Source organism: Syngnathus typhle, linkage group LG18 (assembly GCF_033458585.1).
Source record: "Syngnathus typhle isolate RoL2023-S1 ecotype Sweden linkage group LG18, RoL_Styp_1.0, whole genome shotgun sequence".
NCBI lineage: Eukaryota > Metazoa > Chordata > Actinopteri > Syngnathiformes > Syngnathidae > Syngnathus > Syngnathus typhle.
The window spans coordinates 8,308,145-8,330,995 of NC_083755.1; the positions used below are offsets into that span (position 1 = coordinate 8,308,145).

A 22,851-nucleotide genomic window follows, 5' to 3' on the forward strand; every position below is an offset into this window, starting at 1 on the left:
AACGAAAAAGTGACGGAAAACAGGCACGGTTGTATTTTTCCTAATAATAACGATGATAGTAATAATAAGGCTTGTACAGTGCACATTCTTGGCATTGTGTGTTTTGTGGATTAAACGGTCAACAATGGTGGACAAAGTGCTTGTTTTTATTTCAACAAACAAAACCATGCATGCACTAGGGATAGCCCTTGGCTGGTTAAAGATGCAACATATTCAATATTTGGATATTGTTGACAGTGGCAATGGAAATGCCTCCATCTTCAAACACCTTTTTTTTTCTCCTTTAAACGCAAACAGGTGCAACAGCACGTATGGAATAGAATAAAGCTACCTGATGGTGCAGGTCAACTTGGATGTCGTTCAAGCAGCGGACGTCACATGCTTCTCTTGACCGGCACATCACTTGATGGACCTTTTTTTTTCCCCCTTTTACAACACATGTATATGTATTATATATTGTATTGTGTTGGCATAACAATGAAATACTGTCCAATTAGATGGCAGAAAGTAAATAAGTGCATCCACTTTTTGTGACAAAATATTTGCAGTCAGGAACTTTTGGAGCAAGTGAATGTGGACAACTTTACCGCAGCACACCGGACGATCGCACACTTCACACTGGCTGGAGACAGAATGGAGCTCAGCGCCGGTGGCCAACGTGCTGCTCATTCCTAAAATGCACTCATTTGTAACAAAGATCAAAAAGCAGATTGGCTGGCTGAATGAAATGTTTCAGGTGTGCATCTTGCGGTGGTGCCGACGCAAATGATAGTTCCTCGAGAAGCTCTTGCTGCACACGGTGCAGGTAAACATGCGCTGGCCCATGTGCAGCATGCGGTGCGCCTTGAGGCTCTGCGGCCGGCTGAAGCTCTTGCAGCACTGTTCGCACTTGTGGGGCCGCACGCCCGTGTGCTTACGCTCGTGGCGCTTCAGGTCGCCCGACTGGCGGAAGCTCTCGCCGCAGTGCGTGCACAGGTAGGGCTTCTCGCCCGTGTGTGTGCGCAAGTGCACAGTGAGCTGGCTGGAGTTGGCGAAGGCCTTGGCGCAGTGCGGGCAGCCGTGCGGCTTCTCGCCCGTGTGCGTGAGCCGGTGCTGCTTTAGGGTGTAGCGGTTGCCGAAGCCCTTGCCGCAGTCGGCGCAGAAGTAGAGCACCTTTACCTGTTGGAAGCACGAGTGGCTTTTAAAGGCTTTGGCGTCCGAGTAGTCTTTTTTGCAGCGCGAGCACATAAACACTTTGACGCCCTGCTCCTCCTCCGGCTGATACGCGGAGCTGTCGGCCCGGTACTCCGCCGGGTGGTGCCTGCGGACGTGCTTGGCCAGGAAGCTCTTGGCAGTGAAGGAGAACTGGCAATGGGCGCAGGAGAAGAGCTCGGTGGTGCAGTGGTACTTCCTGCAGTTGTCGGCTCGCCGGTGCTGCTCCAGGCCCGCCGACTCGACGAAAACTTTGCTGCAGTGCTCGCAGCGGCGTTGCGGCACGCTGCGGTGGACGGTCCGTTCGTGGCGCCGCAGGAAGACCGAGCGGCCGAATGTCGAGCCGCAGGTGGCGCACGTGTGGCGTTGCTGCTCGCACGCGTGCGCCCGCAGCTCGTCTGGGTCGGCGTAGCTTTCGTGACAGTGGTTGCAACGGAAAAGCTTGCGTTTGGGGAGCTCCTCGCCATCGAGCTGGGTGATGAGGGATATTTTGTATTTGGAGGCGTGTCGCCGGGGCCTCTCACAGGGGGGCCCCGTGACAGCGTCCGGGGGTTTCGAGCTGGGATCGGGATTGTCCCGCTGCCCAACCTCCTCCGAGTGACTGGCGTCGACGTGCAGTTGGAGGAGGGCCACGGTGGAGAAGTCGAGAGAACATTGGCCGCAGCTAAACGGCATCTCGGCGGGTGGCCCGGACAAACGGCGAGCTCTGGGGCGGCCCGTGCGTCGCGTGCGGTGGCGCTGCAGGTGGCGGGTGAGGTCGCTGCACTGGCCGAAGCAGCGCTTGCAGAGGGTGCACACAAATGGACGAATCTTGTCGTGCACCAGCGCCTTGTGCTTTTTGAGGAACGCTTTGACACGGAAGGTTTTACCGCACTCAGCGCAAACGTGGGGCTGCTTGTCCACTTCTTGCTCTCCAGCTTCACTTGAGATTTTGTCCTTCTCATCACTCGGTTGCTCGCTCGTCGTCGTAACTTCCGACGTGTCGGAAGCTTCTTCTTGGGCGTCGCCGACCTGCTGGCCATTTTCTGCTAAATGTCCCGCACCGGGCTTCCTGTGAACAACCTGGTGTCGGAGCAAACCTGACGCCTGGCTGAAGCTCCGCCGGCACAGCGTGCAGCAGTAAGGGCGCCTGTTGCGGTGCACGCACAGTTCGTGCCTCTTCAAGTGAGACGCTTGCTTGAAAGTCTTACCGCAGTCGGAGCAGGCCATCGTCATGACTGCATCTGGAAGTGGCGTCGGAGCAGGGGCGGAGATCCCGGCGTCTGCGCCGGGATTGTCTGGCTCGGTTTCATCGGGATGCGATTTCTCCCGCTGATGCGAGTGGAAGCAGTCGGCGTGGTGCTGGAGGAAGGCCTCGGTGGTGAAGCTCAGCTGACAGTGGCCGCACACAAAAACCTGTGACGCTTCAGGTGGGACGCTATCTGCTGAAATCGAATCGACAAGCATTTTGGAGACATTGAGTAACTCTTGAGCCAGATGCGATTTGTTTATTTCAAATTCCAAAGTACCTGCAGTCTGGAGCTTGGTCACCCAAAATTGCATCCAAGCCTGGCTAAAGCGTGCAAGCAGCTTTTCGCTGGGCCACACCAGCAACTCTTCTCCAGCGTTGACGCCGCGGCAGCAGTGGTACAGGATGCTGCCTTTATACTGCACTGCCAGCAGATTGCTCTCATCCCTGTTGCGAGCACGCTTGACATACCTGCAACAGAGCGAAAACAGTCTAACGGGCACACAACATCATTGTCTTGAGTTTTATTATAAAAAAAAGATTAAAAGTTGAAGATGAAGAAAAATAATCAGATTTTAACAAGTGGAATTCAAAAGAAAAACTTTTGCTTAGTATATTACAACATTTGACATATTAAAGCTATTCATATTCGTTTTAAGTGTGAGAGGAAAACACGACAGATACCTCATCCAGTTTGAAAACGTTTCTGTGGCGGCACCAATGTACTCGTAAGCATCTTGGCCTTTGTAAATCTACAAAATGAAAAAGAACGGATATTCTTTACAATGCTTAAAAAGCTACAATCTAAATACGCTACCTACCTCCCAGGAATAGTCACTCTTGATGGCGTTCTCCATGCTCGTCTCTTCGCCCTCAAACGGTCCAAAATGCATCCCAGGAGCAAGCGCCAGCCCGTGGTTGATGACCCCAACACCTGCGCCGGGAATACTGGAGCGGCCCACCGTCAAGCCGTAGGGCAATGTCAAGAGGGCCCTCTCGGGGACCCCCATGCTTGTGGGAAAATCAAGGATAAAAGATGGGCCGCTGGTCTTGAAGGGGTCGCTCTGGTCTTGGTAGAGCGCAAGGCACTCCTCGCAGCCTGGAGTAGAGTTACAAAAGGTTTATCTTTAGACAGCCATTACAAGTATTTATTTGATCTTCCTTACAAAAGCCTTCTTCAGCCTCTCCATTACCGACAAGCAACTTCTGGATTGGTGGAATCCCTGAAAGGTGAAATGGAGACAATGTAGTAAATTGAAAAGCTGCAATACATGTAACATTAAAACTCAAAGATTCGATGTTGCGTCTCATTATTTCATTTTATTTGATAAATTCTGGTTCCTCCTCACAATTTGCTGCCAAGTCACTCAACCGCAACCAAACAAGCGGTCATGAATTTGAAAAAAAGCCAAAACCTCGGCAATGTTTTCAATTTATGAGGGATGCAGACACATAAAATATATTAATATTTCGTCATTTGTGGAAAAAAAACAAGTTTACCAGCTGCGTCGACGCTGTCGGTGGGCAAGCAGCCTTCTATGATAACAACTTGCCCGGTGGACTCGACCCATTCCACGGTGCTGGTCGTGAACGACATGGGAACCGCACACTCCATAGAAAACACACATTTTCTTTTTAATTAGTATTTTTCAGCGTTTACGGAGAGGGACATGACGGCGCCCAAACATTTACCTAGCTTACCTTTAAGGCTTAGCTAGCATGATGTTAGCGAAGTACTCACAAATAAGTCTCCTCAAACGAACCAGACACGAAGCGAGTCTTGACTTCGTGTTTGAGTCATGTCGCCATTGTAGTAATGGTGTTTTATTTTAAATAGTTTTATTCTGTTTCTACATTGAAATAAGTTTGTTTGTCGAGCTCAAACTGCGTCGCTAATTAACGCCGGAACAGTTGAACACTTACCCGGGAACTGTCGATTGTACATTTCCGGAATAAAAGCTTTCCTAGCCGGTCGAATTTCTGGAGATTTTCAGAATAAAAGCTTGTACAATTTGTGTAGTAAACAGCAATTGCAGTATATCATTCAAAAGGAACATTAAAAACACGCAGCACAAACCGAATTCATTGTCATTAGGCATTTTATTGAATGTAAAAGACAATTCTTACCAAAAAAACAAAATAAATCACAAAATGATCCATGTGAAAAGGTCTGCGGTACCTGAAAACATCAACTGCAACCAATATGATGATCCATACATTATATTTTATTTACAATATCTATCAAAGCTTAAATCACAACACAAAATCATAAGAAAAAGAAACAACCTTTGTCCAAAACACACAAGTCCAATTTAATTGTGTACTTCAGGTTGTATATGCAGGTTATAATTTTAATACTTGTATCCAAAATAGAGGTTTTACACCACAAACCTTTCAACTTAAATGATCTTTTATAGGAATTATTTCATCCATTCGTTCTTTTTTTTTTTTTATCATATATGAGTATCTCTCTCAGTCTCATGACAACATGACAATCCTAACCGCCACATTTAACAACAAGATGTTACTACCAGTAAGTGGTACATTTTTTATTTTTTTTTAATGATGGTAAAAAGGATGCTGGAAGTGCTTTTAATTCAATATTTTATTTGTAAATGTTAGTTTAGCTATTTACGTTCATATATGCATTTAAATCATAATTTTAGTTCTTTTTCAAACTGTTTTTGTCGTATAAAAATGTAACAAGTGACTACAAAAAATCTGTTAAATGATCTATGTATAATATGCATATTTGTAACAAATTATAATGGAAGAAATGGTTTAAATTTTGTCCTTTAGCAGCCTACTGATTGCATATCAATCAAATGACTACATACGAGTTAAGATATTTACATTAGTTTCTTCCAAATGTATTTTCCAGGTCATTTTATTTGCATATGCTCACGTGTGTGGTGATTCACACTTGCTTTATTTTCTTCAGGAGGTAGTAGCTATTAATGATATCCAAATATCACGATGCAATATCATGATATGAACCTCACAATATGATAATCAGCAGGATATTGTAGCAATGTCAGTGATAAAAAAAAAAAAAAAAATTGCTCACAATTCTGTATAAAACCTCTCTATTTAAAAAAAAAAAAAAAACCTCATGATATTTAACAAAAAAAAAAATCAGCAGTGACAAAGAAATAGGCTTGGTCAGTTATTTCATGTGTTGCTGAGGCAGGTGAAGAGTAATGTTTTTTTTTTTTAATTGCTAGTAGGTATACATATACAATAGTTCAATAATAGAGCCTCAAGTAGCTTAAGTCACATCAAAAACATTGCATGAGCAAACATGGATTTTGACCACGTGCCGTAAATTGCACTTTCAAAACCCAAATTTGGCAATATTTGGGCTTTGAAAGGCCACGTAAACACACAAAACCTGCACCTAAATAAGACTATTTAAAAACCAACCATACTTACCCTTGGTAGAAGAGTCGCGGAAATAATGGCCCAAAAGCAAATCAATGTGAACTAAAAGATGGCTGTGCTTTATAAATATTACAGTCTGACGTAAGTAAGTTTTGCAGAACTTTTTTTTTTAAACCTTGATTTGATTGCAGCTTAATTTTAATTTGTGTCTGGTTAGATTTTGTTGATGTTTCTATAAATTATTGGCTAACATTGTGAATTATATTGCTATTACTGATGTTTCAGTATTACCAGGACTACAGTAGTGCAATTATTTTTGTTCATGATGTCATGAGTTGCTGCCAGCTAATAAATACTATGATTTTTTTTTTTATGATTGATTCATTTACAGGATGAGAGCAAATGTTTGAGGAAATATCAAATATAGAAGAGAAAAGTTGGAGATTGTGCAAGGATAGTACAACACATCAGTTTATGTGAACAATATAAAAGTGGTCAATATTTGTTGGAACAATAAAATATAGTAGTTTGGGAATGGATCCGAACTGCTGTTAAATGTTTTATATATATATATATATATATCTCACAATATGGGATGATTTATTTACAGGATGAACATTGACAGCAATTGAATAGTCAGTTGAACAAATTTAGGATGACTAAGGGGTCATGTGTATTAATTGGAAAATAATGAATAATTGGTGTGATGGAGAAGAAAAGAATAAATACACATCCAAAGAAATTAAAAGAAGGAAGAGAAAGTTGTTAAATACACGAGATCTAGGAATTCATCAGCATGACTAGACATTTTCTATAAAGAAGTTAAGATTTGGTTATGAACTAGCGTTCTTTTTGTAGAAATTAAATAAATTGGACCTGAATGTTGTGACAGTGTGATTGATATCTCTATAATGAAAATGTAAAGTAACAGAGACATTTTAAATTATAAACAAGAAGAAACTAGAGAAAGACGGCTCTAGAAGAAAGTAGGAGGATAATTCCTAGGAAATATTTTCAAAGCACATAAATTGTTGCTAGCCAGCATGAACTAAATTAGCATTTGCATCTAACTTTGTAGCAGTTTAGCTCAGCAACTGGAATACAAGGCTTTATGGAAACCTGAATGGTGATTATCTGCAAAAAGCTAATTTTACTGGGGGGGGGGGGGAATGGTGAGCCACAAACAGTAAGTCAACTCAGATTAATCGATTATTTAAGAAAAAATGGCAGTTGTAGCTCTAAGATCGACAATTTTACAACAAAGCCACATTATCGGTATTGGTTAATCGCTCATGGATGATCTGTGTCGGTATAAGCAGTGTAAAACCCTGATGGGAGCATCCCTAGTTCTGAGCAACTTTTTGCCGTACTTTCAATGACTATAGTGTCATTCAAATCTTGAATACAGATATTTTTCACGTTTTCCACCAAACAATCACTATAATCATTTTAATTTACATTCAAGGTTTCACCACAAATCCACAAAAGCAAGTGTAAAAAAAAAAAAAAAAAAAAGCTACATTAAGACAAAACACAAACAATCCAAGCACTACTATTCATCAATGATCCGTTAGAAAGAAAAAAAAAAAAAAAAAGCAAAAACCAAGAAAATGGGGGAGGAAAGAAAAAAAAAAAAGCTTCCTCTTTGTGCCAGCTTCTATGTCAAGTGTCTTGGAATTTCTATTTTCAGTGGTTAAGTAAGGAGTAAGAAATCAAAATCAAAATGACCCACCACAAGACACCGTTGTGACATTTTATGCAGGCTCGGAGCACCTTCGACTGACATGGAATGCGTAGGAAAAAGGTTTATTCTTATTTGTTCATAGATTAGAAAAATAGCTTCGTTGAATGTTCAGACAGGAGAAGGGAGATCATAACACCAGTCAACTATACACACACACACACACACACAAGGAAATGATTGCGGAGAATACCCATATTATTTTCACGAGGTGTGGAACTGACCATGCTCTTCATTACCATTGATTAAAATGTGCACTCACACTGATTCTCCATACTTCTTGCAGTCTTCTCCCGTTCAATCCCGGACCTTAGGGTTCCTGTTTAATGTAGAATGTTCCTGAGCCGTTGCTCTCTTGATCGGAGTTGCCTTGGGAAAAGTTGAACTCATCCGTCTCCATCATCTCCTCCTTCATTTGCATGAGTGAGTCTGCGAGACAAAGATGATGACACGTTGGCTTCAGTGTACAGAACTTGGATTTCTGAAGCATTCTTTATGGCAAGAGCTGTGACAAACTCATCTTTTTACAATCGATGATTCCATCCAATACTCAATCAATTGTTGTGGTAGACTTTCCCCCCCCCCCCCCCAGTCCTAGTTCTAAGGGCTTTAATATCCCAAAATAATCCTTTGACATCTATCACAGTTAGCGAAGAATCCATTGAGCCTACTCGAACATATTAGATAATAAAAATGTACAGCGGAACCCTGGATCTCAACACGAATTCGTTCCAGAAGGAGCGTCGGGAAGCAAAGTCGTCACGTTCCGAAGCAACAGTACATAAACTCACCAAAAAAAAAAAAAACATGACAACAAAAGCTCGGCGGACATGTAATGATCTTAAAATAAATTCAACGTGGCGAAAGAAAACAATTTAAAGACAAAACATACTTACCCTGGTAAGAGCCAAAATCCCAGAAATAACGTCCAATCAATGTGAACTGAAGGGTAACCTATTTGTTTACAAATTGCGGAAGTGCACACAGGCACCCGTACCGAGCCACTAAACAACAACGCCGCCAACCAACATCGGTTTCCCAAGCTTCCTGACAACAATTAACATTTTTTTATTCGCATGAGCAAAAGCTCAAAAGAACGCTACCAAAATTGGATCAACTGGCAATGCGAGCAAAAATAGATGATTCTTTTCCTTGAAAAAAGTCGGGTGGCCAAAAACAGTGATTCACGTGGTGTTACCTGATTTATGAGTTTGGTGGAGGTGAGTTCGGAATTGGAGCTGAGCTGGCCCCTCGACATGGTAAAAGGGTGGACTCTGCTCTTCATCCCCTGAGAAGCTTCTCCTTCTGACTGCCTGACTGAAGGGTCGCCGACCAACGGGAATCTTCCTCTCTAAACATCAAGCCAAACTGTGGTCAGCTCCATACATCGAGCCACATCAAAGTCCTGCAATGGCCGAGCCCGTCTCCTAACCTTAATCCTATGAAAGAAATCTAAGGCGAGAGCTGAAACTTTGAGTTTCCAAACTCAAAATCTCCAGAGGAGTGGACTAAACGATTTATGTGGCAAGAAATGTCCGACTGTTGTGCTTGGATGACGGCCCGTTTATTTTGTTTGATTTAATGACCCAATATGATTAAAAGAGAATTTGTTCTGATCAAATCTGGAACAGGTTGTGGACTGATTAAATATCCTAAATATCAAATGGAGCATAAGCTCTTAGAATCCTTTCTTAATTGTGATCGTTGACACTGAATGAAAAATAATTGAACTCATATTACAAACAACAACTGAGACCAAACTCAACATAACAAGCAAAGTAGCGTCGTCCGATATTAAAAAGTGTCGGATGAAAAAATGTGACTGACTTTTCTTTTGGCCTTTATACTGCTGGGCTTTTTTCTTCTGCTTGGGTAGTGACTGAGACATTTCTCTGGTACCTGAAAGAAGAAATGTAAAAAGAATCCCAATCCACCGTCGCGCTGGCAAGTCGGAATGAAATCAAACTCTTACTCTGGGAAGCAGGGGGTTGAAGTTGATAGCCCGTCAGCTGACACCAACCCACAGGGTAAAGATCAGGTGACTCGCAGTCAACCCACTGGTCGTACTCATCTTCCCAGCCGTCAAAGTGGATCCTCAAGAGCCGATGTACGATTCTCGTCACGGTCGCGACACACACCAGACGTGGCTCCATCAGGTCAACGGCCTCCAGCTTCATGCCTCGTTGGAAACCGTGGTTGGGAATTTCCTATCAAGGCGGCAGGGCGAGTTAAAAACAATGACCGTTTAATCCAATCCATTGGTTGAGTCATTATCATTTGAACGGTTTCTAATTTATAACGCTTTTTTTTCTGGTAACTTCTAGAGCGACTGAAATGTCATTTTATTGTTGATTCGAAAACACTAGCCTACCTTGTTGAAGAGCTTAACAGGAGCAGCTATTGAAGCACTTTCTCTGAGGTAGTCAAACCATTTAAATGGAAGCTTAGTGTACCCTGGAAGAGAGAAAGCAGAAAAAAACATTTGCTCAAGGATGCTGCCAATCTCACGAGTCCGGTAAATATGGCTCTCCGGTACCTCGAGGGGAGGTTAGTTCAATGTTGTTGATTTCACAGAAGCCAACGGGGAAGATGGAGGGCGACGTGCCATGGTAGCAGAACCAGTCGGATCCGTCAACCGCTTCGGAACCATCGACTCCAATCATGAGATAGCCATCCGCTAACACCTTCGCGGCGCGTGAACGTTAATATTTGACAGAAATAGCCAAAAGAGAGAAGACGCTTACCTTTCGAACAGTAGCTACACATATCGTTGAGAGATTGAGGGGATCGATCGCTTCCAATTTCATGCCGTCCTTGAACCAATCCGCACTTTGGTCCACATCTCTAACCTGATGAGGATCGGGTCAAATCAGACTAAGGCTAAACGAGAGCGTTATTCAGATTACCTTTTGGAAGATCTGTGGGGGAGCATCAATTTGACCTTCAATTTTCTTGGTTATATCTGCCGAGTATATTGGATCATGTTAGACGGACAACGGTGAAGGCTTCAAATGTACGATAAGTTTCATTCGGGTTGGCGCCTTTTAAAACATTCAAGCTAGTGGCGGCACAAACCCACCGGATCTTTTAAAGCGGTGCCCAATGCTGCGTGACCATCCAATATTATGAATTAGAGGACTGTACATGTGACACCAGAAATCATCGGATCCATCCTGGCTCTCTTCGTAGACGAGCCGGAGCCGACCTCCGATCACTTGCTCCACCAAGGCGACTCGCGTCCGGCATAGATAATTCTTATCCACCACCTCGACCCGCATCAGCTTCTTAAAAGGGAACTGCGTGTTTTCAACCACCTAGGATGAAGGTATTCAAATGAGGCTTTACACAAATGACCTCGGCGACAATCTCACCTTGATGTTAAAGTCGGGCGGCAGCGTTTTAGCTCCAGTGAGACGTTTCACGAGAAAGGCTTTCCAGTTCGAATGCTTATGTTGTATGCCTGCAAAAGACGCCGCATGTAAGAACGTATCTCAAAGATACATCTGGATGGGATCGCTCTCACTTTTTGGCGGGACCAGAGGCTTCCCACTGGAAGCACACCAGCCCACAGGATGAACTTCAGGGATACAAAGGTTACACCAGAAGTCCTTACTGCTGTCAACGTCGAAACCTTCGTAACGGAGAAGAGCTTTGAAGCCTACGGAGTAGAGCAGATATCTATTAGAGGAGATCCGTACCGCTTCAACGCAAGCGGCAGTTCTCTTACCTGCCAGCTTAACAATTTCTGCTATCCAGTAAACCTTGGTGGAGTGGTTGGTGTCAGAGTTGAGCACCTCAATTCTCACCCCTTGCTCAATACCTCCCCAGCATGTCCCCATGGGAGCCTGAAACAACGTTTGGGGAGAATGAGTCCTACTGTTTGGCGCTCTTCTGTGGATCGTTCATACTTACATGCTTGAAACAGCTGACTGGCGCTCCAGACGTGTTATTGACACAGATGTAGTGGCCCCAGTCAAAGTTTTCCGACGGAACCACTGGGCGGAACACGTACGAATGTGAGAAGAACGGAACAGCTTTCGAAAGAACAAGGTGAGCCTCGTAACTAGGGCTGCCACAAATAACTATTTTGCTGATTCGATTTATTTATTTACTAGATATGAAACATGACAAAGTACAAAATAGGTTCCCCGCTTTTTATTAGCCACGGTTCTTTTGTTTACATTACGGACGTCCTGGTCATCTAATCTCGGCAGCCCTAATCGTCAGCATCGTTGCTGATCATACGTACCAGCTTTTGATTTGGCCTGGTTCTGTTGACTTGCTTGATACTGAGCATAAGCTGCCAACTTTGCCACAAGAGGTTGTTTCTGTAAGACTTTTGCCTTTTTTGTCGGAGGCTTGCCCTAGTCCAATTCAAAGCAGACAGGAGGATGCGCGTGAATGACTGCTGGAAATAAAATCAATACAATTTTATAACAAACACCTACCTGGAGTCTCGCCATAATGCTGGCTTTTTTTGAATTAGAAGAATAGCTCCTGGAACAAGAAACACTGCAGAAACGCTTTGTTTTAGAGTAAAAAGCGTCTCGGACTCCAATCATTCCACACATCTCACAGGTGGCTGTGACAAAAAAAAAGTGAATAGAGTATGGTATACAGTCTAGTCAATGGGTATTTAATCAACAAATCAAATGATTAAAAAATAATAAGCTGCAATATAGAGCCATCACAGCGTGGGCCACTTTTCAACACGTTTGTCGCAGGGCACACAGAGACGAGAACAACCATTCGCACTCGCGGCCAATTTGGAATGCTCAATGGGCCTACCGTGCATGTTTTTGGGATGTGGGAGGAAAACCCACGCAGACGCGGGGAGAACATGCAAACTCCACACAGGGAGAACCTGCACCCTCCGAAGGCAGACGTGCTGACCATTGCACACAAAACAATCAAATCAAATAAATTATACATTGTGTACAAACCCATTCCGGCCTTTCCATCTGGGTAAGTATAGATCTGGCCATTGTTCTTGATAATGGGAAGAGTGGCAGGGAGAGAGGATACCACCTCATCCTCGCTGTCCTCTGAGCTGGAGCTGCTGGTGGACTCCTCACTACAACTGTCGTAGCCATCTAACATCCCAAACGAATCCCTCCGCTTGCGTTCTGAACGTGGGGTTCGCTCAGCCTTCAATAAAAAACAAACAACATCAGTTATCATATGCAATGTTGTGGATGATTCATTTCATCAGTTGGACATCAACTGGTTGAGTGCAAGCCACACCGTGAGCAAAATAATCAAGAAAGATATGAACTTGTTGGATTAAAATGGCAGATGAGTGGATTGAAGATGTGCAAGGACTTCCCCTGAACATTGTTGACTTTAAACATTGTCGCTTCCTGCTTTGGGCAACACGTGACCTCACTGCTGCTATCGACAAAATACTACGTTGGCTCTAATAAGTCATTGTAATCGCAATGTTCACAAGAACAATACATAAATAAAGGTAGATAGAGACATAGATGCTGAATGAACACCAAAACACAATTAGCTCAACGCCAAGTAGCATTAGCATAGTTTGCTTGCGGAAACCTTTTGAAATCATTTTACTCGGCAGCAATTTCATGCAACAAAAACATCCTCACCCACGTTTCAAGATTGTGCATTTATGTTCTACAGCTCTTAAAATGCTCGACAACTTTGCAAGAAGATATAGAGCAGAGCTAGACTCACTAGCTCCAGTAAATAAGACAACAACAAAGGATCCTCAAAAGTATTGCTTCGTAGGCTTGCGGCCCGAAATGCTCAATGCACTTACCAAATCCCGTGCGTCTTCCATTAGCCCGTCATGTAGACCTTCTCTTGACTAGCGCATCCACTCTTAAAGGACGCAAACGGTGCTTGTTAATTCGGAATTCGGAAGAGCTAAGCTTCGGACTCACAATACTACAGTCCAAAGAGGATATCAACAAATTACGCTGGCTTGTGCGCATGCGCGTTTTTAACCTACTTTTGCGTGATTGGTCAAGATGAAAGGCTGTCAAAAAACAGCAATTTGGGTTCAACGAAAATAAATAAAATAAATCAACCAAATAATTTAATAGAAAAATACAAATACATATACAAAAGAGATATGTGTTATTTAATTAGAATGACATTTTGATTGCACCTCCTTGGGTCAGTTGAAATGAATTTCTGGAATTTGAAATATAAACACAATTTTACTCCTCACAATTTACCCATGCGCAATAACAGACAATCGTAGGTCGTTGTTAAAAAATAAAATAAAAAAAAGTAAAAAAAAACAATAAATCATCAATAAGATCAAGCAGCACAGCAGCTTTTTTTCCCCCCCTTTTACTTCCAAAAAATAAAATATCAATAAAAACATCTGATGACAAAAATAAATAAAAGGAATTTGAGCAAATTGGTGATTTCAGTAGGCCTTCACAATAATCAGTACCTAAGAAGTAGCTTTCAGTTTTAGAGGATGTTCATAATTGCTTGTAACTGTAATATTGGTTGCGTTTCATGTATGGCTGATTATGAGGAAGGATATCTTCAGATGAAAGCCAACAATTTGATTGCAATGTGTCAGAATTCCCAAGGACAATAGTGATGGGACCGCAGTCGAGGTTCAGGTCCACCACCAAACACAGTGCCTTCGAGTCTTTAAAACTATTTCAAATCAGATGACAAAGCTATGATGCTGCAGAGGCCCTGAGCAAAATAAAAAAAACAGGACCTCCATTTAACGATTATCATTTGAAGCCTAAAAAGAGCACACAAGTTGATCTGATACAACTCATCCTGGCAAAAGTGGTAAAAGTCCTCCTTTTGTTATTCACAGTTCCGAGCAGAATCATTGGTCAACTTGTCAAACGTCACCCATTAGAATGGAGAATTCATTCCGAGCTTTGTTTCAAACTGTAGCTTCTGTCTCTTCTGGTAGCGAACCCGCACCCTGAAGACAACACAAAACCATGAGCCACACTGGAAACAACATTCACAGAAGCTCATTTTGAAATACTTTTTTACCTTATCTCATGTAGCTTCACCAACTCATTAACTATCACCACCAGCAGAAGAGACAGCGAGACGAGCAGCCAGCCGAGCAGAGGTATGTCACGCAAACCAAAGTTCAGGAGGCTGTCTTGGTCATGCCACAACTGGTAATCCACAGTGGCCTGGACAATCTGACTGACCAGACTGAAGGAGAGAGGCAATCAGCTACAACATGAATCTTCATGTGCATGGTTGTTGAGGACCACAGTGTATCGCTTTTTTCTTTTTTTTTTAAAATTATTATTATAATAATGTGAATAAAAAAGATTTACCATACAATACCTCATTTTCAATCATAATGACTTACACCACAGGTACAGTGAGACACCACCAGGCATTGCTAAAAGGACTTTTTCGCCACAAAGACTGGGAACGGTGGACATAGCTGAGCGAGATGACCACTGCAACAAGAGGGACGTACATAAATGTTCAAATAGGAATGGACTTATAAAGCGCGAGTAGTACCTACCTTTATGTAAGACCAGGAAAGCAGTCATTAATTTCTGCGTCAGTAGCAGGCCATTTGACAGATCCGTGAACCAGTGAGGAGCATGGTTTGAAGAGCTAAAGAAATAAAAAAAATAACAACAATATTCAGCGATAAATTAATAGTTGGCTAAAAAGTCGCATTCTCGGAACTCTTACCTGGCTGTGAGTATATGCAGGCATTTGACAGTGGCATTTTCAACCATGGTTAGGTTTGTGCTTCTCAAACACACCTCTTGGAGTGTGAATCCAAAGGCCAACAAATAGGCACACACTGTCAGGCCAAACTTCAAAACAAAGCAGCCAAGGAAGTAGTTTTGAGTCTAAGAAAAAAGGAGAAAAGATTACAAGTCAGACTAACTTGTGTTCTGGCCTCGCCACCAAATACTACCCCAAAAAGATTAATGTCGAAAAAAAAAGGGAATGCAGCTGTCTGTCTTTTAAACAGCTCCCAGATCCAATGTTTAAGAGATCTCTTTTTAAGGGTCAAAGGTCATCAATCAAAATTTTGACGAGCTCCATTGGAATATTCTCTCTGTGTTAGAACACACTTGGAATGTGGGGTCAATTGTAAATTTTCACTTCTTGTACTTTGTTTGTGTTGCCCCGGTATTTCGTAGCACTCAAACTTATCGTTAGTTAGCATAATTAGCAAATAGCAGAGTTAGAAATGCCCAAAAAGTTACAATTGCCTCGGCATCCCCCACTTTGCGACCTTACCTTCTTTGGGATGGCGTCAAGGTTCTTCCCCGTGGCAACGGTCATGACCGAACTATCTCGAGGCTTTCCCAGAAGTGACAGGCTGTCAAAAGATTTAATTGATGTCAAAATACTATTGTGAAGTCTTGCAAGAGGTCCAACCTTAGCAACGGGCAGCTGAAGCATGACAGCCAGAGGATGTCCGTAGTGTTCATAGGAGGAGGGAGCTGAGCTAAACAAGATAAAAACTGAAGAAGAAAAAAAAAAAACATCATTTAAAGTCAACCCCTCTTTATTATATGTCAAGTCTCTTCTTACCTGTATGATGACCAGAGTGAGTTGGCATTGCAGCAGAAAAAGGAAGCACTTGCGAATGCCGTAAGTTGTATGTCGTGCCTGCAACAAACAAACCAAAACAGTCGGGAATAAATATAATAAATAAAATATTGTGTAACCTTATGCGACGTACTTGCTCTATGAGCTTGGCCATGCTGACACTCTCTCCTTGGTGGAAGGCCACAGAGCAGCCCAGACTATTAAGCTGCCCCGAGAGTCTGAGTGGAGACAGACCTTCGGTGTTCCTGTTGAATGGACCCGTGGTGCGACTGAATGTCTCCCACGAACACTGGGATGGGTACAGTGGTTCCAGAGCGATACTATTCGAGCACATATTATACATGTATGTCATTAGGTGCATTGTTCAGCTATCCAGGTTTGATGTATTACTTTAAAAAAAGTAATAATGCATTTTTGTGAAGCAATGTGTTCGCATACCTGAGGTCGCTCTGCAGAAAAAGCCGACTGTTGCGGAAATTGGCAGCGCTTCCCAAACAGCACGTGACCTCCCTGTTCTCCTGCATGATCTTTATCATCTCACACATAGCTGGAAATAAATCACAATTGGAATGCTAACAAATCAAAATTCACTGTTTTGTTAGAAAATGATGTTGTATTTGGTTTTATTCTCTAGCAGTGATCTAGTGGAAGAGGACATACTATCAGGGGTGCAGTCAGTGAAGAGTGGCACCAGTAGAGGCACATTGTCGATGTTCTTCAAATGAGGTCGAACCTGGTGAATGCCACGCGGAAGCTTCGCCTAAGATAAAAATGAATAAAATAAAAAGAAAAGCAAAAGTTACAACACTTAAATTGGGTAAAAATGGAACTCATTCTGCTCATCGACATCATGGCTTACCCGGTTGCAATCTTCCAGAAAGCTGGGCAGATCACTGTCGGTGGGCTGGAAACTTGCCAGGTCCGAATGAACTTCCTCCTCTGACAGCAACGGACCTTCCGCTTCATCTCGAGAATCTAATTACATTCGAAGGTGACGATAAGTAAAGCCCTCGTCAGATAGACAAGATAAGATAAACCACCTTCATGGAGTGAGCCATGATAGGGGCTGGAGGGAGCTCCTTCACATGGACCGTCTCCATTTGAAGTCAGTGAGATATGACAGTTCCAACCGGTCTCTAAGCCCATTTTCTCTGCAAAAACCTACAAACACAAAACGACGTCGAGAATCACACTTTTGAGGGCCTTCCCCGAATTCCACAAAGTGAGCTCCAGTGTTTTTACCTTGCTGCGAAGTTCGTCCTCCATGGAGAAGTACACAAATCGAATGCACGCCGTGATCAAAGCGTCAATGAGTCGAACCGTGTCCAGTCGGGCTTGGAACTGGGATGAAACCATGCCCATGAAGATCTGGCCGCTCAGGGCTTGCACACCATCGTCACATTCCGTTCCTTCACCGATACCCTCTGTTGGAAAAAGGGAGGATTGTCATGGCGCAGAGTACCAAATTATTATCATTTGTTCGTACGGACAGAAAAAGATTCCAAACGGTGAATGGAGCCGAGACATACCGTCAGAGCTCCAACTGTTCCTGCAGGAAGGATGCTTGTTAGGGGTGCTTAAGGACAGCTCCAGTCCTGAAAATAGACAGGGGCCGGATGGCAACTCCACACACTTGCCGTTCAGTTGGCTGGACAACGAGCGCTGCATGGGTTTATATGCAAAGGCTGAGCAGTAACCAGACAGACAGGCACGTTGGTAGAAATCCAGAATCTTTTTTCTATCAACAAGATACGGGAGAAGATTAGATTTATATCAGACTTTACACAGACAGAAAGAAACGCTGTGTACCTGTCAGAACCTAAAAGGGGATAAATATCAGCACCGTCCCAAAAGTCAGTGCTGGCCTCCAAGATCAGTTCAGCTGAGCCATGGGACAGCATCTGGACACACTCTACAAAACAAAAGTTAAGCGAGTCAAAATCCATCCATCCGATGCCGACCGGTAAAAGGAATAGAACAAGTCGGCTCACCTGAGGAAGAGTCTCGTACAAAAAGCGAGATCATATGGGAGATAGGAGGCTGACGCTTAGTGATGTAATGCAAGCGGTGCGAAGGCACATCTTTTGGCATGTCTCCAGTTGGCAGCTGGTAAAGAGCCAAGTGGCTCTCCTGTTCAAACATCTCCCTTGCCCCAGGAGTGAACCCTGACACCCACAAAACGGGTCTGTTAAGACGTCCGCCTTCCCACATTACAATCAAGAAGGTTTACCTATAAGCCTGGAGAGCTCGCAAAGCCCCCAAGGAACAGAAACGGGCTGCACGCTGCCGTGGCTCTCTTGCAGTGCCAAGTTGGACAAATGATCGGAGAAGCAGCAGAGCTGTTGAGTGACGTTATTGTTGCAGAGGTTGAGCATGATGTTGAGGCCCAGTGGTTTGAGGGAAGGCAAGTGACACTGCCATGCTAAGTCATCAAACTGAATGCTTGCTGGATTTTGCTGATCTTGTGAAAGACTCAACATTTCCAGGTGATAGTCACACACGTAATCCTCGGCCTCACTTTCTTGGTTGTCCAAAAGAAATTCCTGGAGACAGCACGATGTGGAATTATTTGCTATCCAAGCGCCAACTTGAAATAGTTTTGCTTTCAGATTTCACCTGAGTTTGGTCCTCGCCTCCTTCAGTATGACGACTGAAGCTCACGTTGGACCCGGAGTTGTGTTTGGTGCGACTATTTACAGGTTGGCAGGAACGCCAGTGCATTAGTGTGTCTGTTGTAGGAGTCGCATCATTCCAAGTGTCTCTGGGCTCAGGTATTTCTCCGATTCGGGTGGCGGTCTCCTCTGGTAAACACAGGAGAGTCTCCGCCTCTTGGTTCTGTTGAGCAGTTCGGCATAGGAATAAATGAACAATAACAAAGTTTTGCAGCTGACACTTTGAAGTAACTTATAAGTCATCATAAATGACCTTTCATACGTGTTGGTCATCCGGAAAGTACAAACCTTGCCATCCTCGGTCTCTAGTTTGCAGTAGGAGTTGATTGACAGGCCGTCTATTAGATCATCCTGGCTATTTTCAACTCTTCCACTGAAGAACAGAACTGTCTCAGGGCTTGGATTAGGCCATGACAGAATGCCTTGTTTGTCCACACAACACAATACCTGCACACACAAACGTGCAGTTGCAAGGAAAAAAAAAAAATCCTTTTCCGCATCAATTGGTCAGAGTACTTACGGTGACAGAGCCAAGCGTGTGTAAAAGGTTGGAAGTGTAGCAAAGTGTCTGAGACTCTCCCTTCAGAACACCAATGAAGTGTCTCCACACGGAAAGTATCATCTCCTGCACACAGGAACAAGCCGAGTCAGTCCTGACGTGGTCTAGGTAGTTTATCTGTGTGGGACAACAGGATGGGAGGATACCTGGGAGGAGACCACTTCAGTGTAGCTGCTTAGAGTGTCCTCGGAGAATTTAGAAAGCTAAGGAGGGGTGAGAGGAAAATAGAGTTAAAACCCTGGATAGTCAAAGGAATTTTTTTCAAATGAATTCAAAAGAGTGGAGGTGCAAGGGAACATTCTGTCCAACTTAAAAAAGGTCTTTCTTTCTCACCAGTCCTGCAGGAGAGCCATGGCTGAACTCCGCGAGGACTCTCGCCTCTCCAAAGGCATTGACCAGCACCCACATGACAGGAAATAGCAGTGGTAAGACGGGAAGCACACCCATCAACTGAAAGAAAGTACAATCCGCTTATTACCTTTCTAAAATGTGAGGATACGTGATGTTGAAGTTATTGGGAGTGGGAAATGACCTGAAGCTGCAAAAAATTGTAGCTACTAGGGGTGAGGTTGGGTGCATCGCAAAAGTAGCGTATGGAGTTCACCAGCAGAAATGTAACCTAGAGGGGAAAGGGAAAAAAAAAATGCTTTTATGACCATTTAAAGGAACAACCATTAAAGTGATTTTCCTCACCAGCACAACAGGACAGACAAGCTTGGTGATGAGGGACTGGACTGTAAACCTCTCGTTGTCGAGCACTGTAACTGGTCTGGATCCTGCAAACTCCAAACTATTCCTTTTGAAAAGGAAAGAGCAAGAGTTGAGGTTGGTCAACTGGGGACCTTCTTTTATACATCCAACTCTGTTGACCTGGTCCCCCTGGAATCTTATCCAAAGGTACTAGTCTCAAAATTGGGTTTTAAAATTGGACAATGCTTTTAAATTGGTTGCTGTCAAATTCCCCTGACCCCCCCCCAAAAAATACTAGCACTTAAAATTGATGGTATTGAATATTTTTAATTCGGATTCTGTTTTGGCATCCACGTAAAGAAATCCCGGTTCCTACCTGACAATGTCTAAAACCGGAGTTCGGACCACTCTGAAGAGACGATGTTGTTGTGGGTTCTGGGGTCCTTTTTTCTCATTTGCTGGTGCGGAAGGAGATGACGGGGGGAACAAATCTCCAGGTTCCAAAACAATGTGTTCATCATCCTGTCAATAGAAAAAAAACAAGTCTTTTTTTTTTTTATACACATGTGAAGTTTCAGATTTTTAAAAATATTTTTAAATAAGATTAATCCTGTAAAGACTGCAGTGTTGAACGTGAAAAAAATAGTGGTGCACCTAACAATCGTGAAAAGAATGTAACCACTGCAAAATTGGAGCCCTGAAGGGATGTTACGAACACTAACCAACTAACCTTTATCCCTCGGAGAGAGGCAAATGCTTCTTGCCCAGGTCTGAGAACAATTATATCTCCTTCCACGAGCAGACTGACGGGCAGATTAACCAACTGGGAGTCACGGTACGTCCAGTGAAGGGACCACGATGGAGACGAGGGTGTATAGAGATCAGGGTAAAGACATGGTGGCCACTGCACTTCGCCAACCCAACCTGAAAGGTAATCTACAACAAATTTTAACAATAGATCAAATTCAAAGAGTGGCAATGGAAAATGAAAGAGGCACGTGAAATCACGTCAGACGTACCATTGAGTTGTGCGATGATGCTTTTGAGACGCCGAACCATCTCGCTTCTTTTCAGCCTCTCCTGTCTTCTGACGAGCATCAGATTCAACAGCAAAAGGATGAGGAGGGCGATTGCATTCACCAGCTCACTGCCAGAACTGGAAAGGTCAAGATCATATAAGAAGCATCAATTCACGGCTGTTATCGAACAAAAAAAAGGGAAATAAGTGTTTACAAAAATCCACTGGGTGTGAGATTGCACAATTTAATTTCATCAGATCAGGCATACAAGGGAAGTACCTGCCCTTCGGCTGACTGCCATAGCAACACACGAGTCCAAGTGCCACTAGCACAGTGACAGCAGCTTCCGGCCAGTGAAGACATGAATGTCGGTTTCCATGGTAAAGGAAGCTATTCACCCATTTTTCCTGTCAAAACATCGTTAAATCCAGTTGTGGTCAGATGTTTCATTCCTGGGCATAAATTGTAGGTTTTACCGATTTATCTAAAATATCCTTTTTCCATGGAGGCATGATTATATAAGGTCAATTGCAAGATTATTTATATAAAGAAGTACCTGTACAGAGCCCTGTCTGCATGTTGTCTTCAGGTGCTGGTCCAGTAAGTTGCTAAGCTGGTCCCGGAGTTTTCCTAGAGCCTGGTGAGTCAACAAGCCCAAAGCAACGGAATTTTCCTCCTAGAACACAGCACATCATATCATTTATCATAGGAATTCATTTTCCAGGTTTTTAAGATTCAATTCAACAATTCAACTGACCTGCTTCATGTCCTTTGACTCCATGGGAACCGCAAGCACTCCACATACTCTTCTTCTCCACTCGTCAGCACCACCTGACAGATTCCGTGCAAGCCAGAACCAAATTTGGACTCTCAGGTAGCAGCCTGTAGAGATGCTTTTGAAAGTTGGAGGAAGAATGAGAGAGCAGCTTCAGTCATATGAAAAAGTAAACAAGCCATCCCGACCACACCACACGCAAATATGCATGATCAATTGCAGGTAAGAAAAAACGCCCAACAGTGAGATCTTATTAATGCACCAAAATGGTCTTACTGTGCATCAGATTTAAGTCGAGCGATGCATCAAACTCGCCCCCGCAATCATTATTTGCTTCCGCAATGAAGTCCGTCCCAAAAACGGGTCCGGACACGCAACATTTCCGCACAATCAGCGCAACAGTGACAGCGGTGACATGCGCATAATGAATGACAGCTCCATCCAAAGAGTCCAGCGCAGAAATGATTAAATGTTTTAGAAATGGAAGGTGTTTGCTTGTATCAGTGTATATTAAGTAGTGACCCCTTTATAAGCACAAACGAACTAAAAGAAGTCCCGAGAAACGTAAAGAGCAGCTTAGGGTCTCCATTGCCGCAAAATGCGCTAGCTCCCACAGCCTCCAAGCTTAACATAATAACGAGGACAGTACCAGAATTCGTGAGAAATTATCAATTATGGCAGCTTTGGGAATCTCTAAAGTTAGTTAGTGTAATGTTTTCTGCTTTGCTAATATCTCAAGCGCCCAGGCCGTATATTATGGAGATGACGAACATGGCCGCGGCGGGCGTGGAGAACGACTCCGGTTACCGCGGAATAAAACGTAGTGGCAGTTAAATCGTCTTACCTGTCAACATTTGCATCGGACTTGATATTTTATAACTAGTTCTCTGTCGAGCGGAGACGTCATCAGATTGTGTACAACACCATGTTGAGTTAGCTGTGGTGCATTTTTTTTTTTTTTTATGTAAAGCTTTATTCATATACTCAATGCAATAACAAAAAACACAACAGAAACAAATGGGGTCATAAGGTCAGATAATAGGTGATC

At 43.3% G+C, this 22,851-nt stretch overlaps 3 protein-coding genes across 11 annotated transcripts; all 3 read right to left on the minus strand.

Annotated features, from left to right (window-relative positions):
* Positions 1-125: 125 nt before the first annotated feature.
* On the minus strand, positions 126-4,356 carry prdm9 (PR domain containing 9). Of its 4 annotated transcripts, none has more exons than XM_061304553.1 (7): positions 4,161-4,356; positions 3,920-4,028; positions 3,586-3,642; positions 3,241-3,518; positions 3,104-3,171; positions 2,700-2,890; positions 126-2,615 (listed from the first exon to the last, which is right to left on the minus strand). In XM_061304553.1, the coding sequence occupies exons 2-7, from the start codon at positions 4,014-4,016 to the stop codon at positions 733-735; spliced, it is 2,574 nt and encodes an 857-aa protein (XP_061160537.1). In that variant the 5' UTR covers positions 4,017-4,028; positions 4,161-4,356; the 3' UTR covers positions 126-732. The 4 variants fall into 4 exon arrangements, with proteins under 4 accessions (XP_061160537.1, XP_061160538.1, XP_061160535.1 ...); XM_061304554.1 differs by having other exon boundaries at positions 126-2,612; positions 4,121-4,356; XM_061304551.1 differs by having other exon boundaries at positions 4,121-4,356.
* Positions 4,357-4,500: 144 nt separating this feature from the next.
* Positions 4,501-13,490, minus strand: mbtd1 (mbt domain containing 1). 3 transcript variants are annotated; one of them, XM_061304557.1, is made up of 17 exons: positions 13,321-13,490; positions 12,485-12,689; positions 11,990-12,123; positions 11,791-11,905; positions 11,454-11,536; positions 11,269-11,386; positions 11,065-11,199; positions 10,913-11,001; positions 10,621-10,855; positions 10,448-10,503; positions 10,286-10,390; positions 10,078-10,225; positions 9,913-9,995; positions 9,514-9,748; positions 9,369-9,440; positions 8,740-8,892; positions 4,501-7,970 (listed from the first exon to the last, which is right to left on the minus strand). In XM_061304557.1, the coding sequence occupies exons 1-17, from the start codon at positions 13,339-13,341 to the stop codon at positions 7,852-7,854; spliced, it is 2,106 nt and encodes a 701-aa protein (XP_061160541.1). In that variant the 5' UTR covers positions 13,342-13,490; the 3' UTR covers positions 4,501-7,851. The 3 variants fall into 3 exon arrangements, with proteins under 3 accessions (XP_061160541.1, XP_061160542.1, XP_061160543.1); XM_061304558.1 differs by lacking the exon at positions 8,740-8,892; XM_061304559.1 differs by lacking the exon at positions 13,321-13,490 and having other exon boundaries at positions 11,990-12,053; positions 12,485-12,624.
* Positions 13,491-13,582: 92 nt separating this feature from the next.
* tmem94 (transmembrane protein 94) lies at positions 13,583-22,756 on the minus strand. 4 transcript variants are annotated; one of them, XM_061304546.1, is made up of 32 exons: positions 22,648-22,756; positions 21,786-21,921; positions 21,585-21,704; positions 21,308-21,435; positions 21,029-21,165; positions 20,740-20,933; positions 20,386-20,531; positions 20,013-20,115; positions 19,852-19,938; positions 19,653-19,769; positions 19,466-19,522; positions 19,281-19,385; positions 19,049-19,207; positions 18,705-18,923; positions 18,319-18,631; positions 18,080-18,253; positions 17,898-18,000; positions 17,618-17,826; positions 17,331-17,512; positions 17,129-17,249; positions 16,948-17,063; positions 16,749-16,848; positions 16,527-16,635; positions 16,222-16,408; positions 16,071-16,148; positions 15,915-16,000; positions 15,774-15,855; positions 15,213-15,376; positions 15,037-15,131; positions 14,875-14,968; positions 14,541-14,711; positions 13,583-14,466 (listed from the first exon to the last, which is right to left on the minus strand). In XM_061304546.1, the coding sequence occupies exons 2-32, from the start codon at positions 21,807-21,809 to the stop codon at positions 14,394-14,396; spliced, it is 4,053 nt and encodes a 1,350-aa protein (XP_061160530.1). In that variant the 5' UTR covers positions 21,810-21,921; positions 22,648-22,756; the 3' UTR covers positions 13,583-14,393. The 4 variants fall into 4 exon arrangements, with proteins under 4 accessions (XP_061160530.1, XP_061160528.1, XP_061160529.1 ...); XM_061304544.1 differs by having other exon boundaries at positions 20,740-20,945; XM_061304545.1 differs by lacking the exon at positions 22,648-22,756 and adding an exon at positions 22,080-22,179 and having other exon boundaries at positions 20,740-20,945.
* Between the last annotated feature and the right edge of the window lie 95 nt (positions 22,757-22,851).